This window comes from Delphinus delphis, chromosome 3, assembly GCF_949987515.2.
Source record: "Delphinus delphis chromosome 3, mDelDel1.2, whole genome shotgun sequence".
Lineage (NCBI taxonomy): Eukaryota > Metazoa > Chordata > Mammalia > Artiodactyla > Delphinidae > Delphinus > Delphinus delphis.
This window is the reverse complement of record NC_082685.1, coordinates 2482992-2510691: the sequence shown is the minus strand read 5'-3', so window position 1 is coordinate 2510691 and position 27700 is coordinate 2482992. Positions and strand designations below refer to the sequence as shown.

General features: G+C 60.0%; 2 protein-coding genes across 12 annotated transcripts; both read right to left on the bottom strand.

Annotated features, from left to right (window-relative positions):
• Positions 1 to 1150: 1150 nt before the first annotated feature.
• RPS15 (ribosomal protein S15) lies at positions 1151 to 2950 on the bottom strand. Of its 2 annotated transcripts, none has more exons than XM_060007304.1 (4): positions 2891 to 2950; positions 2419 to 2504; positions 1380 to 1614; positions 1151 to 1296 (listed from the first exon to the last, which is right to left on the bottom strand). In XM_060007304.1, exons 1-4 carry the CDS (start codon positions 2891 to 2893, stop codon positions 1183 to 1185), a joined length of 438 nt encoding a protein of 145 aa, XP_059863287.1. In that variant the 5' UTR covers positions 2894 to 2950; the 3' UTR covers positions 1151 to 1182. The 2 variants fall into 2 exon arrangements, with proteins under 2 accessions (XP_059863287.1, XP_059863286.1); XM_060007303.1 differs by having other exon boundaries at positions 2879 to 2931.
• A 3011-nt stretch (positions 2951 to 5961) lies between these two features.
• DAZAP1 (DAZ associated protein 1) lies at positions 5962 to 26563 on the bottom strand. Of its 10 annotated transcripts, none has more exons than XM_060007295.1 (12): positions 26229 to 26556; positions 19255 to 19295; positions 18605 to 18771; positions 18267 to 18332; positions 16743 to 16850; positions 15869 to 15917; positions 12845 to 12927; positions 10385 to 10538; positions 9425 to 9454; positions 9185 to 9325; positions 8245 to 8421; positions 5962 to 6855 (listed from the first exon to the last, which is right to left on the bottom strand). In XM_060007295.1, exons 1-12 carry the CDS (start codon positions 26255 to 26257, stop codon positions 6683 to 6685), a joined length of 1218 nt encoding a protein of 405 aa, XP_059863278.1. In that variant the 5' UTR covers positions 26258 to 26556; the 3' UTR covers positions 5962 to 6682. The 10 variants fall into 10 exon arrangements, with proteins under 10 accessions (XP_059863278.1, XP_059863277.1, XP_059863276.1 ...); XM_060007294.1 differs by having other exon boundaries at positions 16743 to 16853; positions 26229 to 26555; XM_060007293.1 differs by lacking the exon at positions 26229 to 26556 and adding an exon at positions 22777 to 23070.
• Positions 26564 to 27700: the final 1137 nt, after the last annotated feature.

The following is a 27700-nucleotide window of genomic DNA, read 5'->3' as shown; positions in this document are numbered from 1 at the left end:
CATCCTTCCCTTCTGCCAGGTGTAGGTCAGGCCCACCTGTCCTTTCTCAGCCCACGGAAGCTCATGGTTTCTGCAGGGCTCTGGCTCTTGGCATGTGCGTGTTAGGAACTAGAGGTCCAGCAGCATTTTGACGTCTGTCTGTTTATACATCAGCCCTGTTCCTAACGGGTTGCTCTCTTCTCCTTAAGGGTTTAAAGGAGCCCTCCATGAATCAGGGACATGAGACAGACTGCAGAGGATCTAGTCTCAGCACTTGGGTCCTTCTGCCAAACTGGGCCAACCCGAGTGCTTAATCCCGTCATGCAATCTGTCTCCTGCCTTCTCCACTCGAGGTTACACAGGATGAGCTGTGCTTTCTGTTCAATTCAACTCCAGACCAAGATATAACAGTACAAGCAAATTACGTTAAAACTGAAATTCCGGAAAAGGAGCCTAGAGCAGCAGTCACAGGGGGAGAAGCTCCTTTCAACCATCTCCTCCCCGCCTCCATGGCTGGACTGTGGCCGCCCCTCACATTCTAAACTGAGGTGCAGACTTGGGTGCCTAAAGGCCACTTGCAGGACACCTCCCTGCTCCCCACCTTGGCTGATGGCAACTCCAGCCTTCCAGTAGCTCAGGCCAGAACCTGGGAGTCCCATTCACTTTCTTCCACATCCCATCAGCAAGTCATAGGGACCCCTTAGGGCCTCACTGCTGCTTGGACAGTCACGGTGCCTGTCCATCCACTGGGGCATCTGCCATCTCTCCCATCGTGAAGGAAACAAGATCTGACGAGGAAGACTTAGGGAACACGGTGGAGACCCCACCCACAGGACACCCCAGGAAGGCTCAATCCAAGGCTCGGGGCCCCGGGGTTACTGTGGTTTTCGGAAGCTGATCGGGAGCACAGGGAGAGCCAAGAGGAGGCACCGATGCAGGCAGCGCAGGCCCCTGGACATCCCAGGACTTAGCACAGAGCCCAACCCACCCGTTCCCTAGCCTCAGCCTACCCGAGGGGCTGTGTCTACAGCAGGAAACCCAGGGCCACACGCTGTCCAACAATGGCCCGTGACCCACCTGAGTCTCCAGGTTTTGTGACCAGGCCCAGCCCCCTTCCCTGGGGGGTGGACCGGAAGCACCACACGTGGGAAGGACTGGTCGCACTCGGGACTAGACAAGTCTCTACCTTTATTGGCCAGCAGGCTATTTAAGGGGGATGAAGCGGGAGGAGTGGGTGGCCCCAATGCCGGGCCGGCCGTGCTTCACAGGCTTGTAGGTGATGGAGAACTCGCCTAGGTAGTGGCCGATCATCTCAGGCTGAGGAGGAAGGGAGCAGGGTGGTCAGGTGGGCGTGGGTGGCCACGCCCCGCCCACCCCGGCCCAGCACAGCCCACACGCACCTTGATTTCCACCTGGTTGAAAGTCTTGCCATTGTAGACGCCCACCATGCTGCCCACCATCTCGGGCAGGATGATCATGTCGCGCAGGTGCGTCTTCACCACCTCCGGCTTCTCCATGGGCGGCGCCTCCTTCTTGGCCTTGCGCAGCCGCTTCAGTAGCGAGTGCTGCTTCCTCCGGAGGCCGCGGTTCAGCCGCCGCCGCTGCCGCGCGCTGTATAGCTGCATCAGCTGCTCACTGCAGGCACAGCGCACAGAGCGGGAGGCCTGAGACCCGGCTCACCCCCACCGCCCGCCCACTGACACGCCCGCTTCCCGTAGGGCCCCCAAAGCAACACTCGCAGCCCGGCCAGGGCCCACGGCACCCGCGCCGAATGTTCGGGATAAAGCCCTCCGGTTCAAGAACCGCCTCCCCGCCCCCCGCTGTCTACAAACAAGGAAGCCGAGTCAGGAAAAGAGGTAGCTCAGGTGAGGCGGCGGAGCCGCCGAACTTCACGGGCAAACTGCTCTGCCCCGAAGGCCTCAAAAACCCAGGAGCGGGGGCCACCCTGAGAAACCCACAGCCAACGAGGACCCTGTGCTGTGCCCCCAGGAAGCCGGCCCCCTCCGAACCAGACCCGCGTACACCTCCAGGAAAAAAGGCGTCCCTGGCTGTCCGCAAGCCTCTCTCCCCATCTGGGGGCCAGGTCGTCGCACCCACCCTGCCTAAAAGCTTCCAGCTCCTCCAACCAAACCTTAGACCAGGGATCGGCAAACTCCCGCCCACGTACCAAATCCCAGCCTGCAGCTGCCCGAGCTCAAGAGGCTCGCGAGCTAGGACAGCATTTACATTTCCGAGTGGACGAAAACACGTCCAAAGAGGACGCGTAGAAATCCTTTTAAATTCGATCCTCAACGTCTCCACGTGGAGTTTTATCCGCACGCAGCCCCGCCCTCTCCTTTACACACGGTCTACGGCCGCAGCCGCAGATCAGGCTGCAGCCCCCAGCCCTCGGGCACCCCCGCCGCCGCCATCCCCCTCCCCTGCCCGGCCGCCACTTACTAGGACATGTCCAGCAGCTGGTCGAGGTCCACGCCGCGGTAGGTGAACTTGCGGAAGGTCCGCTTCTTCTTCTGCTCCACTTCCGCCTGCGCGGGCCGGGATACTGGTGAGCGGGGACCCCGAGACCCATCTCCCAGCCTGCGGCGGCATAACCGGGCCCGCGGCTCCCGCCGAGAAACGTGCGGCCCTCCCGGGCACGGAAGCCCACGGGGCGCACCACCTCGGGCCCGTCCTGGGGCGGCCCGGGGCTACGGGGGCTCGGCTGGGACAAGCGGGCCGACACAGGCCTTCCCTGCCCCGGGTCGTTCCGACACCCAGCAGGCCCGCCCCGCGCCCCCATGTCCGGAGGCGGTTCCAGAGGCCTGCAGGAGGCTGCCGCAGCCGCGCGGCCTGACCCCGGCCTCCACTGCGCGGCCAGAGCTCGGATGGCGCCGGATGGGCCCGGAACAGACACACTAACCGTGACACTCACCATCTGGTCGGGTCTTGAGAAAGGATCGTCCTTTCTGCGCCTGCGCAGTTATCTCGCGGCCTCTCACGTGCCCCGCCCCCGGGCTGCGCGCGCGCGCGCTTCCGCTTTCCCAACGGAGGACGCGCGCCCTCTGCTGTCCGGAGGCCAGAGTGCTGGCTGCGAGGAATAAAGGAGCCTCTGCCAACCTTGGGTGCTCGGACCCCTCAGGCTGGAGCCGGCCGCCTAGTATTTGGGAGCCCCTTCCTCAACTGGGGGACGTGAGACGCGTCGCCGCCCGTTTTGGAAACTCATATTCGTGCTCCTTAATCTCCATAATGAAATCCACGTAAAAAAGTGTTTATGGAGTGCCTGTTTGCAGTAAGCGCGCTGTCTGGGTTCAGGACTGGCCCTCCCCTAGGGAGCTCGCGTCCCAGCGGGCGAGACAGACCCGTAAGAAACAAGGTCATACAGATATCTTATCCAAAAGGAAACTCGGGGGGTTGGGACACAGGCTTTGCACAGATGGTCAGAAACGGCTTCCCTGATAGGGACCAGCCAGCCTTTAACAGACGAACTTATATCGATATAAAGTAACAACTGCAACATTGCAGTGCTAGGTTTGCAACACATAACATGTGATATGTCTAACAAGAAGAGCAAGGACGGGCCGAGGGATGAGAGCTATATAGGAGTACGCTTCCAATAGTCACTGGAACAAGTGTCCATCTGAAGGCAATTCTGGTACATTAAGTTGTATGTGGTACCATGTGGCCCAGCAGTCCCACTCCTGCGTGCATACCCCAAAGAACTGAAAGCAGGGACTCCAACAGATTTGCACACCCATGTTCACAGCAGCATGATTCACAGTAGCCAAAAGGTGGAAACAACCCAAGTGTCCATCCATGAATGAGGGATAAACACAATGAGGTCCACCCACACAGTGAAATATAATTGAGCCTTAAAAAGGAAGGAAATTTTGACACATGCTACAATGTGGATGGAACTTGAGGACATCAGTGAGAGAATCCAGACATAGAAGGACAAAATACTGTATATTCCCACCCATGTGAGGTCCCCAGAGGACCCAAATCCATAGAGGCAGGAAGTAGATGGTGGGGGTCAGGGGCTAGGAGAGGAGGATGGGGAGTTAAGAGTTTCAGTTTGGGAAGAGAAAGTTCTGGAGATGGATGCGGGGGCGGGGATGGTTGCACAACAATGTGCATGTACTTAAGGCCACTGAGCTGTGCACTTAACAAGTAGTTTAAAATGGCCAATCTTGTATTTTTTTAATTTTTTTTTTTTGGCTGCGTGGCACGTGGATCTTAGTTCCCTGACCAGGGATCAAACCTGTGCCCCCTGCAGTGAAAGTGTGGAGTCTTAGCCACTGGACCACCAGGGAAGTTCCCTACCAATCTTATATTTTGTCACAGTAAAAAGCAACCCAACAGATGTGTGTGGTAAACTATAGAACAACCCCTAAAAAACTCAAAAAGCACGATGAAAAAAATTAAAAGAATTAATTTTCTAGCTACACTAGAAAATAGTCACTGAATGCAAAAGAAAGCCGTAACAGAGGCATACAAGAACAAAAAGACGTGATACATAGAAAACAGTTAAACATTTGGCAGGAGTAAGCCCCATGAATAGAGGATGCAATCAGCCCTGCAGGGAGACTGAGGTCCTGGAAGAGGGAGTGAATGTGCAAAGGCCCTGAGGTAGGAATGAGAAGATAAAACAAGAGAAAAGGCCAATGCCCTCCCCTCCCCCCGCCACATGACTCCACCGCGCCTCACTCAGTTTGCCCTCACTCAGTTTGCGTGTGGGGCACGAGGTGATTGTCTCCGGCCCCCAACCGACCAAGTGGCTTTGGGGGGAGCTGGGGCTGGCCTGGAGGGGACGGGAAGTCTGAGCCCTCCTCAGCCATTTCCACAACGGGGCGGGGCGGGAGGGGCAGTAACCAATTAGGCTTCACGCGAAGGAGGGGACGTCCCTCCGTGCCCCAGTGGGGTACAATCACTGTGTTTGGGACTGCAGGAAGTGTCAATCAGGGTGTGAAGGTGCGAAGCGGGCTTGCCCAAGTTTACGGAGGCAAACGTGGTCCTGGGAGCTCCTGGCTGGCTGGAAGCCCCTTAAATGATTGCACGGCACCCTTTGGCCAAGAGACTGTAATTTTGCAGAGAATTCATCTTGCTGATGTAAGGAGCTAACTTTTAACAATGCAACGACACGCGGTGGGGACTGGAGGGTGCGGGCACGAGGCCCCCCACTCTGCCTGACCCTGCTGCTTCTGTGAACCGGAGGGATGGGAGGAGGAGGGGTGCAGTCTTGGAGGGTCGTCTTGGGTCTGGGGGAGAAGATGCCCGTTTCACTGGCTTTCTGGGCTGAGCCAAGCTTCCCTTTCCCCGCAAAGTGCACTGGGCTGGGGCTCTCCGGCTGTCTAGTTCACCGCATTCTCAAGCCTGGCACACTGGAGCCATCCAGGATTTATGTTCTGAAATCTTGTTTTTATGACAACGGAACGGCCCCGTCACTTCACGTGGCAGAGGAGACTCTGCAGGTGGGAACTCGTCCCACCCCGCCTCCCTGGCCCCCAGGTTCCCTCTGCATCTCTGGGATCCCCCTTGGCTAGGACTCGAGCTGCTCCACTGCCCAGGCCTGGCCCTGCCTCTGGGGCCCTGTGAACAACAGCTGGGCCCCACCAAGTGCCCACCATGACGACCTTCAGCTCCCTGAGCTGCACCCCACCGGCCCTGAACTGGGGGTGCCGACAGCCCCAACCCATGTCCACGGCCCACTTCATGGAAAGATGAGCGGCCCGCCCAAGGCCACAGTCCAGGTGTCACTCCCGCAGGGGCGGGGGTGGCCTGGCCAGCCCCACCCACGTGTGTGCAGGCGTCTCTTCCTCGGAGCCCGGCAAGTGGCCTCTGAACCCTGGGACCCAGGGTCCCTCACAGTGCGTCTGCAGCTCTGACCAGGCCCCCCACCACCACCAGACCAGATCCCCCAAAGCCCCAGACCTGCCGAAGAGGGCCCGGGCTCCCCACACGGAAAGGGGCTCCTCTAAGCAGAGGGAATAACAGACACAGCGTGGGTTTCTAATCCAAACGCACTTTCTTTATTCAAACCGGTCAGCGGGGACGCCCTAAAGCCCCAAGCGCGGGAGATGGGCTGGCCCGGCCTCCTCCTGGTCCTTGACGCCAGAGCGGACGCAGGCGAGCGCGGCCCCACGGCGCACCTGCAGACATGGCCAGGCACGCCAGTCGACAAAAGCAAAGAATAAACAAAAAACAAAACACACTCAGTAGATTTCTTCTTTAAGCTCCCAGAGTTTCTGGACCAACGAGTCCCAACCCTCAAAGCCAGGAGTGAGGGACTAAAAACGCCCCTCACCTCCACCAGTGCCGACAGAAACCCTGTTTTAAATTAAAAAATAAGCGAGTATACATTGTAGAAAATTCCTCTTAAAAATCTCACAATTTGTAAATGTATATTTTTTTCTTTAACATAAAAGTTTACAATATACGGTAAAATAAAGGCTCAGGAAAATAATTGCAAAAAAAAGGAAGAAAAAGAAACCTGAAGTTTTGAATTAAAGCTGAAGAATTTTTTTAACCCTGTTGTTGAACCAGTGACTTTTTTATTGAGCTGATGGGTTAGAGAAATAATACGTTTAAAAACTTCGGTCCAGATGCCCACAGCCACCGCCAGAAGCCCCCCACGCTCCAGTTGGTATTTTCCCCAAGTTTGTGATTGTCACGAGTTCACAAGTTTGAATCCTGGCCTCAGCCGCCCGACATCCTCAAGGTGCTGCGGCTAGCGTCGGTAGGGGTGGAATCCTTGTACGTTGTGGTTCTGACCGCGTCCAAAGCCACTTCCGCCGGCGGGGGGACCCCCCGAGCCGGGCACCGAGGGGCCCCCATAGGAGGGGGGCTGCTGGCTGGGGTCTGAGAAGCCCTGTCCGAAGCCCGCCAAGTCCTGTCCGTAACCTGCGGGGAAGGGCTCAGTGAGTTGGGACCACTTCCGCTCCCACTGGCACCCACGGCCAGGGCCCTGCGCGGGGCAAGGCATGGACCCGGAGGGTGGAGGGCCCACCTGGGGGCCTCGGCAGGACCCTGGGCAGCTGTCTTGCACAGAAAGAAAAGCAGCTCTGAGACCCCTCGGACCCCTCGTCTGTCCCGTCTGCTCTCAGCCCCTTTCCCCACTCACTGCCCTGCCCTCACGGCTGGAGAGGCCCTTGAGCCTGGAGACACAGATGATCTGGCCTGCCTTGGTGGACCACAGGCTTCTAGAAAGTTTGTCCTCAGGTGGACCACAGGGTGGACCACAGGGTGGACTCAGCACAGATTTCAGGATGGGAGGAAACGTGACAGGCCAGCCTGAGGTACAGGTGCAGAGCTTGGCCCTGACGGTGCTGCCTGCACAGCCCCTCCAGGTTGGGCAGTCCCTCCTCCAAGCAGGAGCAGACCCACACCATGCGCGGCGGAGGGGGCCGTCCCGGGGGCCCAGACGCCCACCGTGCTGCCCCATGGAAGGAGAGCTCGGGGCTAGCGGGGCGGGGGCCGGACGAGATCCTTGCCCCGGCAAGGGCCCGTCCCCGAGGGCACCGCCGAGTCCACCCCCGCCCAGGATGGCAGAGGAGGCGACATCGTGGCCCGGGCGCAGGCAGTGGGGACCGTGGAGGAGGAGGCGCCACCTACCTAGGCCACATCACTGCTCAGCCTGACCATAAGAGTGTAAACAAAGTGAGGGCCGAAGCCTGGCGGCTCTGGAGAAGAGGTACCCAGGCCTGGCAAGAGACGAGACCAGGCTGACTGCCCCAGGCGGCCTCGGCAGAGGAGCAGGGGCGGGGAGGGGCACACGCGCTGTCGCTCGCACACCCCCACCGGGGGCCGGCGACCCCACACCCGCCACCACCGCCACGTCCTGCTCCGGGTGAGGTGAGAACCCACATGCTCAGGGACCGCGGCCGGGCAAGGCCCCCAGGGGAACAAGAGCGTGCGGTGTAGGGGTGCTGGGGGCGTCTGTTCAGCGCCAGCAGAGCCCCAGGCCCACCCTGTCCCCACAGGAGCTCCTCTGATGGGTGCGGACCCCGGGCTCCAGCATCCACCTGGCAAGCACCCTTGGGGACACACAATGCTGACGTCGCACGGCCCTCACACCCGCCCTGCGCCCTACAAACCCAGACACCCAAGGCGGCAGGGCCCACCGGGGCGCCCCCAGGCACAAGGCCCCGGACGTCTGCCAGCCGCGGATGCTCCTCCGCGCCAGCGCCCTGGCTGAGACCCCAGAAACCAAGCGCCTGCATAAGGCCCGCTCGAGCCTGGGTCTCTCGAGCTCTCCCCGCGGCGCGTGGATGTGGAGAGCGAGGCACTCACCGTACTGACTGTACGGGAAGTCGGGCTGCGCCGACGGCGGTTTGCTCATGTCCGGAGCGGCCTGAGACGGAGGCGGCGGGAAGGCCAGAGGTGCAGCCCCCGGAGTGGCCGGTGGTGGGGGAACCCCTGGGGGGGCGAACTGATCCGGTGGGGGAGGTGGAGGCCCGTAGCCAAAACCTGCAGGCAGACAGGAAAGACAAACACAGACGCGGTGCTCACCCTCAGGAAGCCGCCCAGACCACCTCCACCCAGCAGCCAGGCCTCGAGGACGCCCACAGGCCGGGCCCACAGCCGAGGAAACGACCCCCACCGGGCAGAGCCCGACCAGCGGCCAGCCTGGCAGCACACGCCTAGCCGGGCGGGGCCGCAGCCCGGGTGGCCTTGGGAAGGCGGGAAGTTGTGAGCCGTCCATGAAGGGCGCCCCGCTCTTCCTCATCAGAAATGAAACTGGCCGGGGGCTGGGCCGGGAGCAGGCGCCCCTCCTGTAAGGACACGCGGTCATCAGGTGGCCCGCAGGCCCTGGTCCGGGCTACAGGGCTGCACTGCCCGGTCCCGGGTCCCGGGTCCCTGGCCACAGGGGGCCGCTGAGCACGCCGCCCCAAGGAACACGAGGGAAGGAAGGCAGAAGACACTTCCTGCCGGCCGAACGATACACTCAGGTGGCTGCTTGCCGGCCCTACAGGATCAGGTGAGGCACTTCTCTTTCCTGATGGACACACGATCACCACGTGTGGCCACACCCCCTCTACCCACGGTGCTGGGGGACGGAAGGCCCGCCCCAGCCCTCCAGGGGCGCCTCTTCAATTACAGCTGGGCACAAAGCAAGTGAATCAAGTCCCCTCAAGTGAAGCACGGAGAGCAGGTCCCTAGGGATCAAGGTGAGCAAGAGGGTGGGGGAGGGAGAGGGTCTCTGTGTCCGACAGGGCCCGCGGCCACTTACTGAACTGCGGGGGCGCGCCGTAGCCCTGGGGGAAGCCCTGGGGAGGGGGGAACCCTCCAGGAGGGGTAGACACGATGTAAGAGGTGAAGGGCGGAGGCGGCGGGGGGGCTCCTCTTCCTGCGGGGGGCGGTCCGTAGCCACCTGGAACACAGAGAGCAGGATGAGGGCGGGCAGAAGCCCCCAGCCCCATCCACCAGTTTCACACCCTGTTCTCTCCATCTCCTCCCAACAGGGACTCACCGATCGCCTGTCCTGCTGGCACCCACATCCCTGCAGGGAAAACAGAGAGGGGTGGGTGCTGCGTCAGCGCCATGGCGTGGACTGGGGACCCCCGCCCCCCGCGGGACCTGGTGTCCTGACGCATCACGGGTGCAGGGGAGACGTCAGAGGGGAGCCTTCCTTGGGTCGCACGGCCCCAGCCCTTCCAAGCAGCCCCTCGGTCAGGAGGGCGGGGACGCCCACAGAGCAGGGACTCAGTCGCATGTGTGGGACTCAGGCTGGGAGGCAGGAAGCCAGGGCGGCCTCCGGCCAAGCGCTGGTTCTTCCCCTGCTTGTGGGTGTGAGGGCATCTGGTCTCACTAGATGGTCCCCTACAGCCGTGGCTTGTTTTGCAATAAAAACCATTCTAAAAGCCAGCCCTGGAGAGACCAGGAATAAAGCCTGGAGCCATGCAGAAACAGTCTATGAGCTTGGGGGCGCCCGGTGCCCTTCCCTGGACAGTGTTCCTTCCCTAGGTTTCTAAAAGGAATGGAGGCTCCTGGATCCTGGCTCGGGGCCCCTGGCCACCCCAAGCCTCCCCGCAAAGCTGTCCGTAAAAGCTCTGCCAGCCCCACACGGAGGGCCCACAGCCCAGGGAGCTGGAATAGACCCAAAGGGCTCAAGAGGCAGGACACCATGCTTCCTCCCCGCTGGGTGGAAACCCCACTCTCCCCAGAGCCTCCGACCAGAGCCTGCGAGACAGTCAGCCACGTCCATCTCCCACTCCGGCCTCGTGGCACCTGCCCTTGGAGACACATCTCCGACCTCCGCCGGAGGCACCAGCCCAGCACTCCCAGCGCCCGTGGGCGGCAGACGGGACAGACCCACCCAGCCCTGGACAGGGAGGGGCCCTGGCGCAGTTCCGGCCCCCACAGCCCGCACGCGTGGCAGTGGGCGCGTCCCAGCTGTGGATGGGCCCGTCGGGAGGGACGCCAGCCTTACCTTGCGGGCCATACCCCTGCTGCCACGTGGGCGGGGGCTGACCTGCCCAGCCGTTGGCGGCACTGGGCACGACCCGGCTGCCCCACTGGCTGGCCCCCGGCTGGCCTGGCGCTTGGCTTTTGCTGTCCCGTGGCTCGGCCCGTTTAACTTCCACCTAGACAAATCGAGCTCTGGTTTAGGGAGATGCTGAGGGTCTCAGACCCCCTTCCCTTCAGACACACCCTCAGATAACTTACAACTACACTTAGCATCTTATTATGACTTAAAACTAAATACTTAACTATAAACCTTATTTAGGCCAGTAACTTTTTTTCTTAAAAAAGTTTTTAAAATTCTTTTGTCTAAAAAATGTTTCTCAGGTACAACAGATCCAACTGTAAGTCACATGAAGCCCCACCCACTGCAGAGCAGGGCTGAGGGCCAAGAGTCCGCAGAGAGTTCTGTGCGTGACAGGGGCCTTTCAGTCAAGTTAAGGGGCAGTGTCAACCCAGGGTCACGCAGGTCAGGCTCAGGCCAACCATCGTGGCCCTCCTCTTGGCCCCGCTGGCCAGCTGTGCAGGCCCTCTCCAAAGCCCCCGCCCTGCCTTCGCCCTTCAGTTCATACCTGAGAAACACAGTTGGTTTACTTAGGTTTTTTATTTAAAATGTCTAATGGAAGATAAAGACTTACCTTCCCCAGGCTAACGCTTAAAGAATCTCAATTAACTCAAAATAATGTCAGAGGGAATGGATGTGATAAGAGAATCTTACATTACATCTAACAAAAAAAGTAAACAAACATGCAATAAAATGGACATTTGAATCAGTAAGCAATCTTCATACTGTGTTAGGTCAGCAGCCCAGGACCCTTCCGCTTTTGGACGTGCCAGGAGCCACAGCATGTGGAGGGTGGGACAAGGGGACCGAGGTACCCATCCCACCAGGCCTAGCCCCGCCTACACAGCCTTTCCAATGTGGGCCGACTGACAGCAAAGACCCCCGATTCCAGGGCTGCGTTAGCATTCTAGAATCCCCAGTTATTCTTGTTTGTAGGATAAATTTTAGCAAGGAGAAAGAGACAATGAATTCACTTGGAGTTGTCCTTGGGGTCTCACAGCCTGGTGCGCCAAGCATCCTGTATTCAGAATCCCATCAATTCTGCCTAAAGGCATTCCTGGGAGAGGACAGACAGGCGGGGGACAGAGGCACAAAGATGCCACCTTCCGATGCCCCGAGGATGCTCCATGGACAGGAACAAAATCCCCAGTAGCTCAGGGCGGTGCGAAAGCAGGACCAGAGGACCCATTTCAAAGAACTCAGATTAATGAGTCTTCACACTTTCCTTAAGGGAATTTGGTTCCTGCTTACAAAGCAAAGCAGCCCTGTGATTTAAGAAGTATATATATTCTTTTAGTCTTCCTATTCTGCCCTTAGCTGTTAATTACAAGTGGGCCCCAGCCCTTCGAGACAGGGCTGGAGCTGGACTCTGCCCCTGGGAGCAGATCCGTGCACTGAGCGGGCCTCTCTGTCCCTGAAGGAGGACCTCACTTCTCCCCAGTTGTAAACGCCACAGGACCTTAAAACATGGGACACGGGCTCTTCTGAACGTGTGTTCATAACAGCGCACACCCTTGGAATCTGCAAGCTAACCTTAAACTAGAAGCATCAATGAACGTCTCAAACTGAGAGCATGACTGTGTCTCCTGCACAGTCAGGTTCGCGTGGAACTGAGTCAGCCGCCCATCTGTAAAGCGAAGGGGCGGGGGGGGGGGTACCCCTGGGGCCAGACTCCCTCCACGTCTCAGCCGACGCAGGGCTCCGGCAGAAGGGCTGGGCTTGCCGAGGGGACGAGGACAAGCCGAGGGCCTGGGAGGGGCGGCAGCCTGGGCGACTGCACAGCCCCCCACCAGCTACTCAGGTGAGAGCCGAGTTCTCAGCAAGCTCAGGGCCGGAAAATGAGGGGTCGGGCCACCTCCCGAGAGGCTCCCTCCGTGGCAGCAACACAGTATGAAGATGAAACACCAGAGGTCACTTGACTGCATGGAGTTAAGAACTATCAGGAGCATGTGGCCGGTACCGAGTTCACAGTAAGTGACCCAATTTGAAAACCAATCCTTCAGGATGTTTACGTTGCCTTCAGTTTTACACGGAACCTGTTCTCAAAGGTTCACGGCCCGGCACTTTACGGGCCGGCGTGGGACAGGAGGGGAGGGGAGGGGACACACATCTGAAGGAGTGGTCACTGAAACCAAGCCTGAGGCAACCCGTGACTTCACTGGACGCCAGCCTGCCCGCCCCGCCGGCCGCCCCCCAGGGGCTCTAGAGCCAGGGGCTCCCAGAACCGGGTCCGACCCCCAGCTGGGGGTCCTGGGATGACTAGCCCGGCCCTCCTCCTGTCAAGGGATTTCCTCTCCAGTGAAATCCCTAGGTTGCCTAAGACTTAGTTTGGTCTTAAGGTAAAATAAAACTACAACTACACACTTTTTTGCCCATGATGTCGTGAAAATGCATGTTGACAGCCTGGTCCACTGATTGTTCGTCCTCGAAAGTAATAAATCCAAAACCTAGCCAACGACGAAGAGTGAATCAAGGTAGCAGGGTGTTGTGACACAAAACAGGATGATGAACAGTATTAGGGACGGGCCGAGGGATCGACCGAGGGTTTCAGCGAAGCAAGTGTGCGAGGCTGTGGGGCATGAGCACGTCTCAGCCCAGACGCCGCCTCCTCCACAGAGATGACCTTGGAATCACAGGGGCGCATCTTAGCAGCAGCCCGGATAGCAGGGCGGTGAGGGCCCGGCTGGCGGGCAGCCCCAGGTGTGTCGTGGGTGCGCTTCTGCTTTTCTGAAACCCAGGGTCCTCCCCCTCGGCTGGCAGTCGCTTTGCAGCTAGTGCTGACAGCAGCCGTACATTGTTCTAGCGCCTTAACAGAGGTACGTCTCTACCAGTTAGAGCCTCGCCAAGCTTGCCCAACGCTGTTGGGTAAGCCCGAGGAGTCCTGCCAAGGTAACGTACGTATGTATACAGGTGTCTATCTATACGTAGCTGCATAAATACACAGAGATACAGGCCACAGTGGGTTCCAGCAGGTCAAACACTGCTGTCGGCAGCAAGAGCAAGAGGCACCATGTCATCAAAAGGACAATTTCAAAGGGAAAAACAATTTAGCGTTTCCCAAACACAAGAAAGTGCAGTATAAACGAAGTTTGCTGGTCTGGTGAGCGCGGCTGCCTGGCTAGCGTGGAGTGTCCAGCCCTCAGGCTGCTGCTCTGGCTCCCCAGGGCCCATCTGCGCTGAGCACTACAGGCCCCCCACGGCAGCCAGCTGCCAGAAGACCCCGAACAACAAAGGACAGGCCAGGGGAAGGGCCAGGGCCCAGAAGGGGCGGAAGATGGGTGTGGGGGGAGGGGCACGGAGCACCGTGGGAGGTGGATGCAGGGGGTGGGGGCAGCCCCTGGCGGCAGGGGAGGGAGCGCCCAGGAAGGAGCCCTCTCGAGCTGAGCAAAGAAGGATGCGGGAGCACAGCTGTGTGGACCGTGTGGAAAGACTCCTGGCAGAACTGTGGTGGGAGAAGGATGGAGGAGGGAAGGCAGCTCAGAACGGTAGGCGGCAGCCTCTCCGGGAGGCCCGTCCTCTCCGCACACGCGCCTGCCTGAGCGTGACACACGCACACAGGACCTGCACACGGCGTGGGGAGGAACTGTGAACAGACCGGAGGAGACAGGCCGCAGTGGCGGGCACGCGGGAGGGCATGAGGGAGCAAAGGCAGCGGCTGAGGTGTGTGGGGACTGAGCCCCGGGGCGGGGATGGGGAGCCTCAGATGGACCAAGGGACAGGGAGGGAGGGAGGGAGGGAGGCTTCGGAGAAGACTCAGGAAGGAGAGAAAGTAGGGACGAGCTCTCGGGGAGCCCGCTGACCAACTGCTGGCTCTGGCTCGGCTCCCACCCTCCACCCGCCTAGCACTGGGGGCCGCGCAGGGACTCGCCAAGCCCCACGGCGGAGGATGATGGCAGGAGCTACATGGGAACAGGGCCGAGGGGCGAGCCCCGAGCACTCTCCCACAGCCCCTCCTGCCCAGACCCCGCGCCGGCCGCCTGGCGCCCCCGGGCCCGGGCTGAGGACCACAGGCGGCCCACGGGGTGACTAAGAGCAGCCTTGGGACCCCCGCGTCCCAAGGCGTCCCAAGATCGGAGGCAAATGGTGGAACACAACATGGGTGATGAACGGCATGTGAGAAAGTGAACGTTTTCTCCAAGTGCAGGAGTGTCTGAAGCCACAGGGCTCGCGGTCCTTAGAGTGCAAGAGGCGGTGAGTCGTGGGGAAGGAGCCCCGGGGCAGGGCTTCTAGGGACGCGTCTGTCTGTCAAGAGGCGACATCACCGCTGAGGAAGCGGAACAGAAACACACTGAAACTTCGTTTACACCCCACTGGAGCAAAGCCCGCTCCCTCCTCTGACTGCGGGACTGGCCTGTACCTGTGTGATATAATTTAGCACCTGGAGAAGAGAAATCTAAAGAGATATCGTTAATCACAAACAATTCACAGAGAGAAAAGGAAAAACAACTTACTTAACATTACTGTACTTTACTATGAAACACTTAAATATGTCACTAAGCATGTACGTCTACATTAAAATTAAGACTAAAACTTAACAGCTTAATCGACATGAAGTGAGGATACGTTACTTAATCATGGAGGAAGAGGAGGATGAGGTTCAAATGGCAAACTATTCTCCAGCATGGCGGGCGCATGCTGTGGGCGGCGCCGGCCACGCTTGGATGCCTCGAGGGGCTGGGCAGGGGCCGCGGGGCCTGGCGCACCTAGCTCACAAGGCCGGCCCAAAAGCGGTTCAGGAACCAAAACAGGGACAGAGGCAGGGACAAATAGCAGCAGCCAGGGGGAAAAAAAAAAAAAGAAAGAAAAACAAAGGGCATGGAAATTGGGCGCCCAGTGTCCCAGCCCCGCAAACCACAATGGACGTGCAGGTGGCGGCGGGGGAGGCTGATGCGGGCGCGCTGGGGCGGCTCCTTGCCCTCCTCCCACCCGCCCCGCCGACTTAGGGGACTTACGGAAAAAAGAACAAGAAAAGAAAAAAAAGCATGGGATGGATCAAGGGAACTCCACGTTCAAGCCGAGCTGGGGCAGACCTAGCCTGACGACATGAAATGAGACTCCTGACTTCGCTGGAGTGAACTTAAAACAGGAGACGGTCGTAATTGAGCAAGTTCACAATTTAAAAGAAAGACTAATCTTTCAGGACACCCTTAAAAACATAAACCATGTTGAAATTCATGCCAAGTTGTAAAAACTTCAAAAGAACGAGCTTAAAAAAAAAAAAGGTTGTACCGCCTGCCCTTGGGAAGCAGACAGGCTGGGGCTGCGTGGGAAGGGACTTCAGTCTCCAAACCACCCTCTCCTGAGGCAAGGCTCGCTACAACCACCACCTAATTGTGAGATAGTTTGCCATCTGAGGGGAAGGCCAGGGACAAACTCCATCTCTTTTACCTCGAGGCCTCTGCTTTTCCGCGTCGTAGATCATGACCACTTCCGTGACCTGGAAGGGAGATGGGCGTCTGAGGGCCCAGGTCTGCAGGTGGCACAGGCACATCTGCCTACAACACTCCCGGCCCCCGCTGCCTGGGACTGCCTGCCGAGTGCAGGAAGTTCCGAGGCAAAAGGCCGGCTTCCTGGGCTCTGAGACCCATGGGGCCGAGAGCAGGCCGAGGGGTGCTCACGGGGCAGGGTAGGTGGCGGGTCACCAGGGGCCCAGGCCCCACGCTCCAGTGGGGAGACGAGAGCCAGGACCTCCCACCCGGGATCAGAGTCCCCGGCCTGGCTGGGCCACCACGTTCCCTTCCTCGTCCACTCCGCACAAGTTCCTGCCAGGCCCTGGGTACAAACAGGTACCACCAGGCAAGCACGCTGCAGCCGGGGCACGCGTGGCCGGTGGAAGCCTGGGGGGACTTCGTGTCTCTGCTTCGGATGAGGGGACAGCCTCCCAGCCCACTGGCCCCCTAAGCCCTGCCTGTGTGCTGTCTGCCCCGCTAGAACTCAGCTCCCCAAAGTTTTTTAGCCTCTTCCAGAAAACAAACCCACCCGCCCCCCATCCTAGGGGAGGGGGCGGAAGCCTCACCCAAGCCCAGCCCCTTCTTCCTGACACCATCTAGCGCTTTCCACCACAGTGGCTACAACCGACCCGAGGGCCTTCCAGGAGGTCAGTCTGCCCCATTTACAGTAAGTCCTCTCCTGGGATGGTAACTGGCCACGCAGGGAATGGATGGGGCTTTGGTCTGCTTTGTGCCAGGCTCAGCCTCCCCAGGACACAGGGCTGCGCCACTCCCGCCCTGACCGACCTGCTGCTGGCGCGGGGAGAACTCACCACTCCGAATTTCTTGAAGTATTCCCTGAGCTCTGTCTCACCACAATTGTGAGGAATTCCACCGACAAATATCTTATTTGATTTACTGTTATCACTCCTGGGTCCTTTCTGCTGTTTCAAGGAGGAGAAGATGGTTAGTTCACGTGGGGAAACTTCCTAACACTCCCCGCTATTGTGCACGGTGTGGCCTCTGAAGGTCAGACCAGAACCCCAGGAGCCCAGTGAGTCCAGAAAACCGCAACGGCCGCTGTACGAATGAACGCGTCCACCCGCCGACAGAGGATGGGGCGCCCCAAGCACGCCCACCCATGGCGCCTGCCAGCTCTGCGGTGTGGAACCCAGGGCTTTAGGAGAGGAGAACGAGTACCAGGGTGGCCTGCACAAACCAAACTGGCAGACCAGGCTCGCTTCCAGGGGCAGTGTGTAAGCTGGTGACGCACAGACGGTGGAAAGCTCTGGTAACTGAGGCTCAGTTGCCACCTCTTCCGCCTTCTGGCCTGGACCCTGCTCTCTGTGGACACCCCGCGCTGCCACCCCCCAGACACCAGCAGCTGGGGACGCAGAGGCTGCACTTTTGGGCGTGGGGGCAGGGTGCCAGCGGCAGGGGCAGGCACAGAGGTGGGTACACATACGGCCGGCCTCCGCAGCCACGGGTTCTGTGTCCTTGGATTCCACCAACCGTGGATCAAAAATATTCAGAAAAAAAAATTCCACAAAGTTCCACAAAGCAAAACTTGAATTTGCCGCACACCAGCCAACTATTTACACTGTATCAGGTATCATGAGTCATCCAGAGATGGTTTAAAGTGCACAGGAGGACGTGCGTAGGTTACAGGCCATTTTACATAAGGGACTTAAGCGTCTGTGGATTCTGGTCACCTCGGGGGTCCTGGAAGCAGTCCCCGCAGATCCCACCGAGGGACGGCTGTGTAGATCACTGATGCTGACCACTGATGAATCTGGGCAGTGTTTTATTTAGGTGTTCACTGTACCACTCTTTTTCTGTATTTGATATTTCCTAACAGAAAGCGGGAAAAATACGCCCTTGGTCTGAGGCCCCTGATGGAAATGCAGGTGCCCAGGCCCCAGCCCCGCACAGCCCCCAGCAGGGCTTTCCTCGAGGACAGGGCACTCTGGGTGACGGCTGGCCTGGCGCCGGGGGGCACACGCGGCTCAGAGTCCCAAGGTGGGTTCTGAACTCAGCAGGCCTCCTCCCTGGAGAGGAGCAGTCAGCAGAGCACTGAGCGGTGGGGGGCCAGGAGCAGTCGGCGCGGATACAACGGAAGGTTCCTAACGACAGATGGCTGTGAGCCGTCGTTTGCAAGGTAGACTAATAAGAAACTTCTCGGCTACGAGATAAAAAACTTCCAACACCGAATCGACCCGAGCCGTTCTCAGCTGCTCAACCTCATGCTGGAAGCCCTCCTGTTGCTCAGTCTGAGTGAGCAAGGACCCAGGTCGGAGACACGGCTCCCCTCGCATCAGCGGCTGCGGGACACCCAGCAGGAGCCCCCAACCCCTTACCCAGCCTTCCTTCGGCCGCGTCCTCTCCGGCTGCATCCCCCGAGGCGTACAGGGCTTTGGGTCGATCTGTTGGAAGTTTCAAAGGAGCAGTGGTGAACAGGAGGCTTGCTTCCCCCAGAGAGAAGGTGTGAGCAGCAGGGCCAGGGGCACAGGGCCCATCAGGTGGCCCGGGCCGCATCCTGGCCCAGCGCCCAGTCTAAGCTCAGAGCCTTAACCCTTCAAACCAACCCCACGGGAAAGCAGTCCTCGACACACACACACCACAGCTTGGGCACAGAGACACGCCCAGGAACCACACACAACAAGACAGAGAGCTTTCTTCGGGGACCAGCACTCACGTTTCGACCATCGAGGGTGTGTGGTCTGCTGGCCAGCACTGTGCCCACGCAGTTTGGGTCTTTGAATTTGACGAACCCAAAGCCTCGAGACTGGTTGGTTGTCTTGTCTTTCATGATCACGCAGTCCACAACCTCTCCATACTGGGAAAAGTAGCTGCGCAGTGTCTCTGCTCAAAGATCGAGACATACGCACATGCACAGCAGGGCATTAGGCAGGTCACACACTCCCAGCCCATCAGCCTGACCTGTAAAGTGTGCAGCTAGGAACCTTTAAACTGGCTGATCCACTGACATGGGGGCAGCGGAGAGGGTGAAGGACGGGGCGCCAGGGAAGGGAAGGTGCACCCCATCTCCGCGGGAAGAAAAAAGGCCACAGCTAAGTAGGCAGAGCCAGCGGATCCCTAGCCCTCCTGGCTCCACCTCCACACGCCAACAGCCTCTGCCTTCAGAGCTGGCCACCCTCCCCGACTGTGACCATGACCATGACCATGAAGCATCAGGACGAGATCAAGTTCCAAAGCCCACGATCATTCACCTCTGCCCCCATCAACTCCTGATCAAGTGCCCCTTCCCAGAAACCAAGACAATAAATAAGTCAGGAATTAAAGACAATTCACACAATCCAAAGACCGAGGTCCATTCGCACCTACCTTGGGTGGTGCTCCAGTCAAGACCGCCCACGAAGAGCTTCCTGCAATGCAACGAGAAAACATTCAGGGTCAAGAGGGTTCTGCCCTGGGAACTCCCCGGTGATCCAGTGGTTAGGACTCGGCGCTCACTGTCGTGGCCTGGGTTCAAGCCCTGGACAGGGAACTAAGATCCCGCAGGCTGCATGGCACAGCGCCCCCCGCAAAAAAAGAGGGTTCTGCCCAAGATGCCGACCATCTGGCCTACCCTAAGGTGGTAACCCGGGGCATGGCCGTGGCCCAGCCTCATCAGTCAAAGGCATGAAAGAGGCCTCCAAGATCTGCCCACGGGGCTGGAGTGAGTTAGAACATCCCAAGTCGCATGTACACGCTGACCTCAACCACAGTAAGAAAAGAGAGATCGACGGCACCCCCTACCGTGCCAGTTTGGGAGCAGGATCACGGGGCAGCTTCCCAACTGCTCAGCAAACACCAAAGGTTTCCAAGTCCAGAGCTGAGATCCCACGCAACAAACTCGGACGACAGCGGGGATGAGGGCTTTAGGACAAAGCTGGGATATGCAGCACGTGGTCACAAGTAAGGACCCACAAATCACTGGGGAGGTCCCTGGAGCTCAGACGTGGCAGGGTGGCCCGGGCTGTCCTTTTGGACAGGTGCCCTAGAATGTTTGAGAGGAAAACTTCCGGTGGTCTCCCTGCCTAGTGTCCACATAGTCCCGGGGCGGGTCCAGACCCAGGAACCTTCCACTGCCCGCCACTTTCAGGCTGGCTGGGCCTAAGTGAACGGAGAGGTGCCCTGTGCTGCAGGCTCCCAACCCGATCCGGGGCAGGTGTGATAGGGCAGGCAGGGGACGGGGCTCTCCATCCCACCTGCTGCCATGGGGAAAGGAATGACACCGTCACCCTCGGAAGAGCACCCAGGCACTGTCCCCATCCACAGCCAATCCCACCTTGCTTGGCGTGAAGACAAAACAGCCCCCCGAGGCTGAGCGCGCTGAGCCTCCGAGCGCCCGAAAACCGGCAGCTGGGATGCAAGGACAGACCCTTGCAGGGCAGTGGCCCTAGCCGCACTCAGGGGTCCCTCCCACTGCGGCTTTCTGCCTGGGGGAGAGAAACTCAGTGTGGAAGAAACAATTTCCCCACCCCAGACAGGTGGCCCCTGCCATCCTCAACATGCCCCCGTCCCCCGACACAGAGCGCGTTTCTGGATCGGGAGGCCAGCTCACACCCGGGCCTCGTGACCTTCCTGTCCTGTCCCCTACGCATCCCTGCGAGGTCAGACCAGGCTCCTCCTGCCTCCCAGAGACCCTGGGGAGTACAGCCCGCAGCTGTGCCCCACTGCCCCAGGGCCTGGCACCCAGGCAGGCAATGACCGAAGGGCCCTGAGGCTGGCAATGGACCGCCTCTGTGCCCAGGCGTTGGGCACAAGCACAAACGGGTTTGCTGTGGAAAAGCAGCTTGAAGAAACAAAGGAGCTGGAGCATTCTCAAAAAACCTGAGACAAACGCCAACTCACTTAGAGGAATACCCACCTCTGTTTAGCCTGCATGTGATCAGGACAGGAAGGTTGTCAGCCAGTCCCTCCAAGCAACCCAACCCCCATGCCGCTGAGGAGGAAGGAACTGGTCTGACCAGTCCAGGTTCCAGCCCTCATTTAAATTTCAAAATCAGACGTTAAGGGGAAAAGAGAGAGAAAGGCCATCACCTGTGCAAATTGACAAAACCGGAATCTGCCCTGTGTATTAGATGATGATATGGTGTTGATATGTGCTTCCTGATTTTATCACTGTGCTGTATTTAGAAAACGTTTCTGTTCTTGGAAAACAGGACACACAGGAGCGTCCAGAGGCGCACAGGGCTGGAACGTGGCATGGAAAGCATGCAGTGGGGCCGGCGTGAGGAGATCGTGGCGACTGTGCCCCCGTTCCTGCCACTGCTCTGTGAGTCCCAAGTTATATAAACTAGGAGGCGAAAGCTGCTCACCCCTGAGAAGATGCCAGGAGCACAGCTGGCACAGGAGAGAGCTCTTTGTGACCGGAGACCCCATGCCAGCGCTGTGCTGGGTGCTTTATATATTTCCTTTCCTCCTGCTCCCTGTCTGCAGATGGAAGTTCCGGAAGGCCCAGGGAGACCTCGCTGACTCGCGGTGGCAGGGACTCGGGGGCTCTAGGCAGACTTGGCGCCATCGCCGGTATCACAGCCAACACACCTGCACAGGGCGCCGGGCTCTGCCCACCCTGCTGCTGTCGTGGGGTGGCCCAGACAGACTTGCTTGGCACCAGATGACCTCAGGCCTTTCTGGGCGTTTACACACAACTCAGCAGATGAAGGGTCAGCTGACCCTGCGTGGCAGTCTCTCTCCAGCCCTTCCCTGCTATGAAGGGTGCCAGAGTCATCACTCAGCTGAAGCTGGAAACTGGGGGGCCCTCCCACAGACCCCACCCTGCCCCCAGGGGACCTCCTGGCTCTGTCACACCCTTCCATCCCTGGAGACCCGAGAAGAGGTCTGCAGTCAGCGCTGGCTGCCGGGGTATGCACCCCAACTGCCGGGATGGGATCGCTGCCTTCCTCCAGGAAGGGGTTTGGCACAAGTGACCAGGTGCTGGGGTCTGGGAAACACTCACCCTCTTCCGGCTGCTGAATGGAAACCTGCTCTGGATGACTCCCCTGTCCTTGCTCTGGGTACTTTAGGGCAACTGTGTGGTATGTACACCAGAAAGTCAGGCTCCGGTGGCTTCCCCGGCCCAGGCTGCCCATGGCAGGCACCACATGCTGCGCCCAGGAGGACAGGGGGCCAAGGCCAGGACCCCTCACACGGTCCGGCAGGCGGCCCTCTCCTCGACAGCCTGTGTTCACGCCTTTCTGCAGCCAGGGAGCCACCCCACTTCCAGCCCTTCTGCTGTGACAGACTGGACACCCCAAAGACAGTGGTCGGGGCAGGGATCTCACTCCGCAGGCTGGGCTTCCCTCCACCGGCCGGTGAGATCACCTCTCACAAACTATGGGGCCGCACAACACATGGAAAGCCTGGGTTGACCTTCGCTGAGCACGTGGGAGGCGCGCCAGCTCCCAACCACACCACAGCCCACCAACCCCCGCTGGCCGGAGCCCCCCAGACAGCGACCTCCGCCGAAACACAGCCGCGCTCCCCTGCAGGGGTGCCCCCAATTCTAGCCTGGCCACCCTGGGAGTGATCTTGACCGAGTCCCCTGACCCTTCTAAGCCTCGGTGTGCCCTGCCAAGGGAGGAGTCAGAGCTGAAGCTACAGAGGTCCAGCGCAACCCAGGGCAGGGGTTCTGAGGAGGGGCCCCGCACAGAGGGCAGCACGCCACCAAGTCCAGGTGCTGGGCCCACTGCAACGGCCAGAACCAGAAGGGAGTCAAGCGGAGCAGCCCCCAGCATCACAGCCAACTGTACAGGCGTCCAAACAGCCCTGGGACACACGTCCTAACCCACGGAAGCGAGTGGCATGGACACACTGGGAACCAGGCCTCAAAGAGCAAATGCTCCCAAACAGGGGTCTCACCTGGACAATCCTGCCCCCAGGGGACACTGGACCACGTCTGGGGACATCTGTGGCTTCTGGCATCGAGGGGGTGGGGGCCAGGGATGCTGTTCCACACCCTGCAGAGCCCAAGACAGCTCCAAAATGCAAGAGAGAAGCCCCAGAGAAAAGGCCCTCCACCCCCACCCCTACAGGGCAGGACACCTCTTGCCCCACCACACAGCGGCCCCCCCAAAGGGTGCTCACGCCCACAGGCCTCAGGAATCTCGGCCCTGCATGCTCCCGGTCTACACCCACGGGGCCAGCCAGAGCTCAACGGAAGGCTCTCTGCGTTCAAAGCCTCCACAAGTAACCATTCCAGAAAGAGCCACGCCCATGAGGGACCCACAGGCTCCACCCCAGGACCCCTCCAGTGCTAAGTCACCTGAGCCCTCATGTGCCCCCCCATCACCCACCTCCCGCGTTTCTGTCCTGAGCAGCCGTGCCCACACCTCTCTCCAGAGACCCAGTGCTGCTTTCCCTCCCCTCCCCCAGGTCCCTCCTCGCCCTGGGACCCTCCCTTCCCTTCAGTCACATCCAAGGGTCCCTGTCTCACCAGCCCGGGGGAACGCCAGCAGAACCACATCTGCCAGATAAAACCCCCCTCAAACTCCTCTCCGGCTCCATGACACATCAGCCCCCAGAACCTCAGTCCGGGGACCCCTCTTAAGCTGACTCTCCAAGGCCACGGAGGAGACCGGGACACAACCCTGACCGCTCCCCGGCCCTCAGCAAGGTGAGCACCTGTCCCGCTGGGCGGCCCAGGAGGGAGGACATCTGCTCGCCCGTGGCACCTGGCTCCACGAGGCCACACGTGACACCTGCTGCTCCTATTGGACCTCTGCCCTCAAGACCCGCCCCGGCTCTGCTCGGGCCACTGTGACAGCCAAGATGACGAAAACATGAACTAAAAGCAGTGGCCTCACCAGCCCCTGTACAGTCCAGACGCAGGGAAGCTTTGCCTTCAAAGGCTCAAACTCAAAAGTGCAGATCCCCGATGGGGCGGCACCCCAGGCATCCACCCACTTCCTGAGGACGCAGGTACCCTCGACAGTGGAGCCGCCCCTCTGGCCTGGGAGCCGCTCGGGAGGGGCTGACCAGACACCAAAGCGAAGGAGGTCTGAGGGGAGGGTGGGTGTTGTCAGCGATCAGTGAGACTGTCACATCCCCATAACATAACTACCACATGGTCTGAGCATGACGCACGCTCCCACACGGTGACCACCCCAAGTGGGCAACGGTGGTCCCCCCCCACGGGAAACTCCAAGAGGGCCCATCACCAGGGAGCCGGATGAGGTCACGAGCACTGAACTAGAACAGCCACACAGATAAGGAAGTCAAGGTGGACCCGGACTTCCAACAGCAATCGGAAACAAGCCTCCCACAGCAAACAGAAACTGACCAATGCTTTGGGGCAAAGCAATAAAGTTTCTGGGACACCTGACATCTACAACTTTAGAACTCAGGTAACCTGGGTGCATTCACCAGGGTGGCGAGGGGAACGCGGCCAGGCAGGTCCCTGATCCTGATCCTGGTTCTGCTACTTGCTCTGCAGCCTCCCCAAGCTGCCTATGGGTCTGGGGTGGGTCTGCGGTGCCAAGGGTGGGACCCTTCAGACCCAGCCTTGGATCCTTGCTCCACCATCTCCCAGGGGTTGGTACAAGCTGTAGGGGTGAACCGCCAGGGACCCCTGTCTGGCCGTCTCCTCGAGAGCACACCGAGGGGTAGGCCTCTTGGATCTGGAGGCTCCCTGCCTTCCCAGGCGAGAGAAAAGGCAGCCCAGGCCTAAAGAAGTCAGCCTCTTGGCCGCAGAAGGCTTGGCTCTCAGGAAAAGAGGCCCATGTGGCTGTGGAAGACCTGCTGCCGCTCCCTCAGGTCCTGCCCCTTTTGCCGCAACTTTCTTGCTGCCCACATCCTAGTTTCCCAGCGGAAGCGCTGCAACTTTTCACTTACCCGACACACAGCTCAGACTTCCAGTGCCTGTACGTCTTTCCTAAACAAAGCAGGCTAGGAGCTACACGCCTTCTTTCTGGTCCTCTAAATGCTGTGGGGTTCTGGAGGGGGGAGCCCACAAAACACACTTTATGTCCTATGGTGTAACGTGCTGCTGGAACCTGGCAGGGGCTCAGTGAGGCCAGCCACCCACCAGCCAACAATGACTTACTCACCAAATCAAGCGTTTTGTAAACACCACATCTGTTCAACACTAAGTGCACGGAGAAATGTACACAAGGCCTCGGAAACCCAGCCCAGGCTGTTTTGCCATCTCCGCAAAAAGAATTTAACTGTAAAATTACGCTGATGCTGTAGAAACCAGTCTCTGCAAAGAAAACTAGACCAAACCCCTAGACTAGGGCAGAATGGGATTTCCTAGCTCCTGTGGGATCACTCTCCTCTCCAGCTCGTTTAGCATTAGGCAAGATTATAATTAAAAGGGAAACTTAGCTATAACAAACCTTCTCTCACTAACAGTTGCACCAAGGAGAAAGACCTCAGGAGCAAGCCTGTCTGTCCACCTCCCAAGTTTTTCTTTCTCTTTATCTTAAACCCGCCCATGGGGGTTAGGTGGGGGCTGAGCAGGAAGGGGCTCCAGCAACATAAAAACAACAGTTGCAGACACCCCATCAGGTGGCGCGGAGGCGCTGAGATGGTGGACACTGCGGGGTGCGCTGCTTGCAGACCGGGGACGGCCCCCCATGACCTTGGCCCTCGGGCCTTCGGTTTGCGAAACTACACTTGGGGAGGAGAGTAGATGGTGGAGTGGGCACTCGCTGAGTCCCGAGTGGGATAAGCTGGGCGGCGGCAGAACTGGAACCCCCCCCACCGACCGGGCCGCCACGTGCGCTGACCCGCCAAGTTCGTGCACGGGCTGGGGGCTCCCTGGACCCCACAGGTTCCTGTTCGAGGTCCCCGAGGAAAAGCACGAGCACGGGGACGGTTCCGCCCCCCCCCCCCCCCGCCCAGCGAGAAATCCAGGCGCGGGGGCAGACAGGGTGCCCCGGACCCCCCCACACCCCGGGTTCCCGATAGAGGGTCTCCCTGCGGTAAACTCCGGCTCGGCGGCGGGGTCTCCCCCAGTCAGGAAACAGCAGGGACCCCCAGGTGAGGCTCGGGGTTCCTGGCCAGGAAGCGACGGGGCGTCCGGACCTCCAGGACTCCCCGGATCCCCCCGTTGAGGCTCGGGGTCCCCGGCCACGAGACGGCGAGGCGCCCGGACCCACAGAACTCCCCGGACCCCCGGTTCCCGCTCGGGGTCCCCGGCCACGAGGCGGCGGGGCGTCCGGACCCCCAGGTCCGCCCAGGGGCCCTCGGTCCATCGCGCCCCCGGGCTCCCGGCCGCCGGCTCGGCACGGCCCCGCGGCGTGACCTTGACGGGCCGGGCGGGTCTGGGCGGGGGCCGGCCGAGGCGGCGGCGCGGGCCGGCGCGTCCTCACCCGATCTCGTCGGCGCCCGAGTTGTTCATGGCGGCGGCGGCGGCGGCGAAGGCGCTCGGCGTCCGGGCCCCCTGGCTCGCTCCCGCCTCCGGAAGGTCACTGGCCCCGGCGCCCTCCCCACAGCCGCGGCCCGGATCTGCGCAACGGCGGCGGCCGCGCTGCCTCCTCCCCTCAGCGCCAACGGTCACCGCGCGTCCCCGCGCCCGCGCCGCCGCCCTGCGCTCGCCCGGGCGCGCTCCCGCACGGGGCCTCCGGGGGCGGAGCCAGGGGTGCGCCCCGTGTGCGTGCGTGCGTGCGTGCGGCGGGGCCCGCGCCGCCGCCGCTAGGCCGCCGCGCGTCGGCCTTCCTCCTCGGCGACTACAAGCGCCGCCGCGGGGCACGTTGGGAAGTGGAGTCCCGCGCGCCGGCGCCGGCCCCGCCCCGAGGAGGAGAGCGCTCGGATCGAGCCGCGTGCGTGCGCGTGCTGCGAGCGTGCGTGCGTGCGCGGCGGCGCGGGGCGCGTGCGCGGCCGGGCGCTCGGGGCTAGGCACCGCGGGGCGCAGGCGCGGCTGCGGCTTCCTTGTTCAGTCTCGAGTGCGGGGCGGGGCCACGCATGGGGTCAGCCGTGGGAAGAGGCCACGCCCGCACCCCGCCGGGCCGCGGGACGCTTCGGCGCCACGTTCAGTTCCTGCGCCTCGACTGCTCCCGCTGCCCCCAGAAGACGATACCGACGGTCAGAGAGGCTCATTCACCTGCCCAAGGTCACTTAAGGGAAGAACTGGAATCAAATCCAACAGTTGGCTGTAGATGCAATGATTATGAAAACACATTGAGTCCCTGCCATGTGCCAAGGATTGTCCTGCCCTCATTTGTCCACACCGGTGGTTTTCACCCAGGGTGATTCAGCCTCCTTCTCCCCTCGGGGGACAATGAGCCATGTCTGGAGATACGGTTTTGGTTGTCACCACCGGAGGTGGGTGCTACTGGCATCTAGTGGGTGGAGGCTGGGGATGCTGCTAAATATCCTACAATGGGCAGGACGGTCCCTCCAGCAAAGAATAATCTGCCCAACACGTCAACACGGAAGGTGGAGAAACCCAGGTCTACACGGACCATAATAAAAGCTGACCTGAATGATGTTGTCAGATGGTGGTTTGTGCTGCGTGGTGACTTTCCACTCACTTTCTCAGCCTCTTGGTGGCCTGACAATATAACTGATTCACCATAAAATGAAACAAATGTGAGGAATCAAGGAACCAGGTCACAGGCAAACAGTATAACATAAAACATTTAAAATACACCTCACTTTGGCCACTTTACAGTTTGCAAAGCACATTGGCATCATCAGATCCACCAGAGGAGAGTAACTTATTAGTCCCCATTCACAGGTGAGAAGCAGAGGCTCAGCAGAGGGGAAAGGAGTGGCCTCAGGTGGCATTGGGCAGGTGTTCTGTCTTCCCCCTGGGGGCTCTGTGAAGTTTCTCTGGTCGGAA

Bases quoted from the DNA above. Each gene is read 5' to 3' on its own strand.
- RPS15 (XM_060007303.1), bottom strand. The intron at 1,615-2,418 runs GTAAGTGGCGGC...CTGTGCCTGCAG, and splicing joins CAGCTGCTGGACATGTCCTA to TGAGCAGCTGATGCAGCTAT. The intron at 1,297-1,379 runs GTGCGTGTGGGC...CTTCCTCCTCAG, and splicing joins TCAACCAGGTGGAAATCAAG to CCTGAGATGATCGGCCACTA.
- DAZAP1 (XM_060007302.1), bottom strand. From the start codon at position 21,436: ATGGCGCCAAGTCTGCCTAGAGCCCCCGAGTCCCTGCCACCGCGAGTC. The intron at 19,296-21,233 runs GTGAGCAGCTTT...GTTGCATTGCAG, and splicing joins CTCCTGGCATCTTCTCAGGG to GAAGCTCTTCGTGGGCGGTC. The intron at 18,333-18,604 runs GTGAGTGCTGGT...AACTTCCAACAG, and splicing joins ACACCCTCGATGGTCGAAAC to ATCGACCCAAAGCCCTGTAC.